The 1,888-nt window shown below is 51.4% G+C and overlaps 1 protein-coding gene across 1 annotated transcript in view; it reads left to right on the forward strand.

Moving 5' to 3' along the window:
- Positions 1 to 1,394, forward strand: part of TRIM71 (tripartite motif containing 71, E3 ubiquitin protein ligase) — a 15,989-nt gene extending 14,595 nt beyond the window's left edge. The window contains exon 4 of the mRNA XM_009324170.1: positions 1 to 1,394. This exon is cut by the window's left edge and continues 129 nt beyond it. Coding sequence (XP_009322445.1) covers positions 1 to 1,341 — 1,341 coding nt within the window. The 3' untranslated portion in view covers positions 1,342 to 1,394.
- Positions 1,395 to 1,888: the final 494 nt, after the last annotated feature.

Here is a 1,888-nt window from a genome sequence, read left to right on the forward strand (position 1 = left end):
GAGGAGGGTCGTACCATGGATATTCTTCTGGCTCGGGACCGCATGCTGGCTCAGGTGCAGGAGCTGAAGAATGTGAGAGGCCTTCTCCAGCCACAGGAAGACGACAGGATCATGTTCACTCCCCCTGACCAGGCACTGTATATGGCCATTAAATCAATGGGCTTTGTCAGCAGTGGGGCTTTTGCTCCTCTGACCAAAGCCACTGGGGAAGGCCTCAAGCGTGCGCTGCAGGGCAAAGTGGCCTCTTTCACAGTGATAGGCTATGACCACGATGGTGAGCCTCGCCTTTCAGGAGGTGACATGATCTCTGCAGTGGTGATGGGCCCGGATGGAAACCTTTTTGGGGCAGACGTCAGCGATCAGCAGAACGGGACCTACCTGGTCAGCTACCGTCCACAGCTAGAGGGAGAGCACCTGGTATCTGTGATGATGTGCAACCAACACATTGAGAACAGCCCCTTCAAAGTTGTGGTGAAATCTGGGCGCAGCTACATAGGCATAGGGCTGCCGGGGCTCTCCTTTGGCAGTGAGGGAGACAGCGATGGCAAACTCTGCCGCCCCTGGGGGGTTAGCGTAGACAAAGAAGGCTACATCATTGTTGCTGACCGCAGTAATAACCGCATCCAGGTGTTCAAACCATGCGGGACCTTCCATCACAAGTTTGGCACACTGGGCTCCCGGCCGGGCCAGTTCGACCGCCCTGCCGGCGTGGCCTGTGACATCTCGCGTAGGATCGTTGTGGCTGACAAGGACAATCATCGCATCCAGATCTTCACGTTTGAGGGGCAGTTCATTCTGAAGTTTGGGGAGAAAGGAACAAAGAACGGGCAATTCAACTACCCGTGGGATGTGGCTGTCAACGCAGAGGGCAAGATCCTGGTCTCTGACACAAGGAACCATCGCGTTCAGCTGTTTGGGCCCGACGGTGTGTTTCTTAACAAGTATGGCTTCGAAGGGGCACTCTGGAAGCACTTTGATTCCCCCAGAGGTGTGACTTTCAATCATGAGGGCCACTTGGTAGTGACAGACTTCAACAACCATCGCCTTCTGGTCATCCATCCAGATTGCCAGTCAGCACGTTTTCTGGGCTCGGAGGGCACCGGGAACGGCCAGTTCCTGCGCCCGCAGGGAGTGGCGGTGGATCAAGAGGGGCGCATCATCGTGGCCGATTCCAGGAACCACCGGGTGCAGATATTCGAGTCAAATGGTAGCTTTTTATGCAAGTTTGGCACTCAGGGAAGCGGCTTTGGTCAGATGGACCGTCCTTCAGGTATAGCCGTCACCCCTGATGGCATGATTGTTGTGGTCGACTTTGGAAACAATCGAATTCTCGTCTTCTAATCTGTGTTTGAATTAGGAAGAAACTGTCTCAGGGAAATTCTTCTAAGAGAAAATGAAAAAATACAACGTTAATTCAAACCTACCTCATCTTTAATTTTTTTACAGATGAATGTACTTATCTTTTCTGCAGGGAGTGAGCCTGTAAAGTTAAATTCTATCTACCTCATTGTCCTCCCTTCCCTCCCCGGTTTCTCGCCCCCTCCCCATCCCCACACACTCACAGTTTGGAACATTTTACCTCTCCCCTGATGGGGTTTCATGCACAAACAAGTGTTGCTGTGCACATTAGGTGGTTTGTGTGGCGAGTTCTGTAGACTAAGCCAAAAAAGGCTCTGTGTAACTTTTTTAATGGAGAAAATGGTAGTAGGCGTTTGTAGAGAATTTGTGTTCTTGACCACACTGCAGTTCTGTGGGTGGGGACATGGGAGGGGGGACTTTTGTTTTTTTGAATTGCTGCTGCAGCAGAGAACTTTTTCCTGTTCTCCTTTTTATACCTCAGTGTGTTTGATTTACTGGTGAGCACAGCGTCTTGTTCCCAGATGACTTT

The sequence above is a fragment of the Pygoscelis adeliae genome, unplaced genomic scaffold, assembly GCF_000699105.1.
Source record: "Pygoscelis adeliae isolate BGI_AS28 unplaced genomic scaffold, ASM69910v1 Scaffold25, whole genome shotgun sequence".
NCBI lineage: Eukaryota > Metazoa > Chordata > Aves > Sphenisciformes > Spheniscidae > Pygoscelis > Pygoscelis adeliae.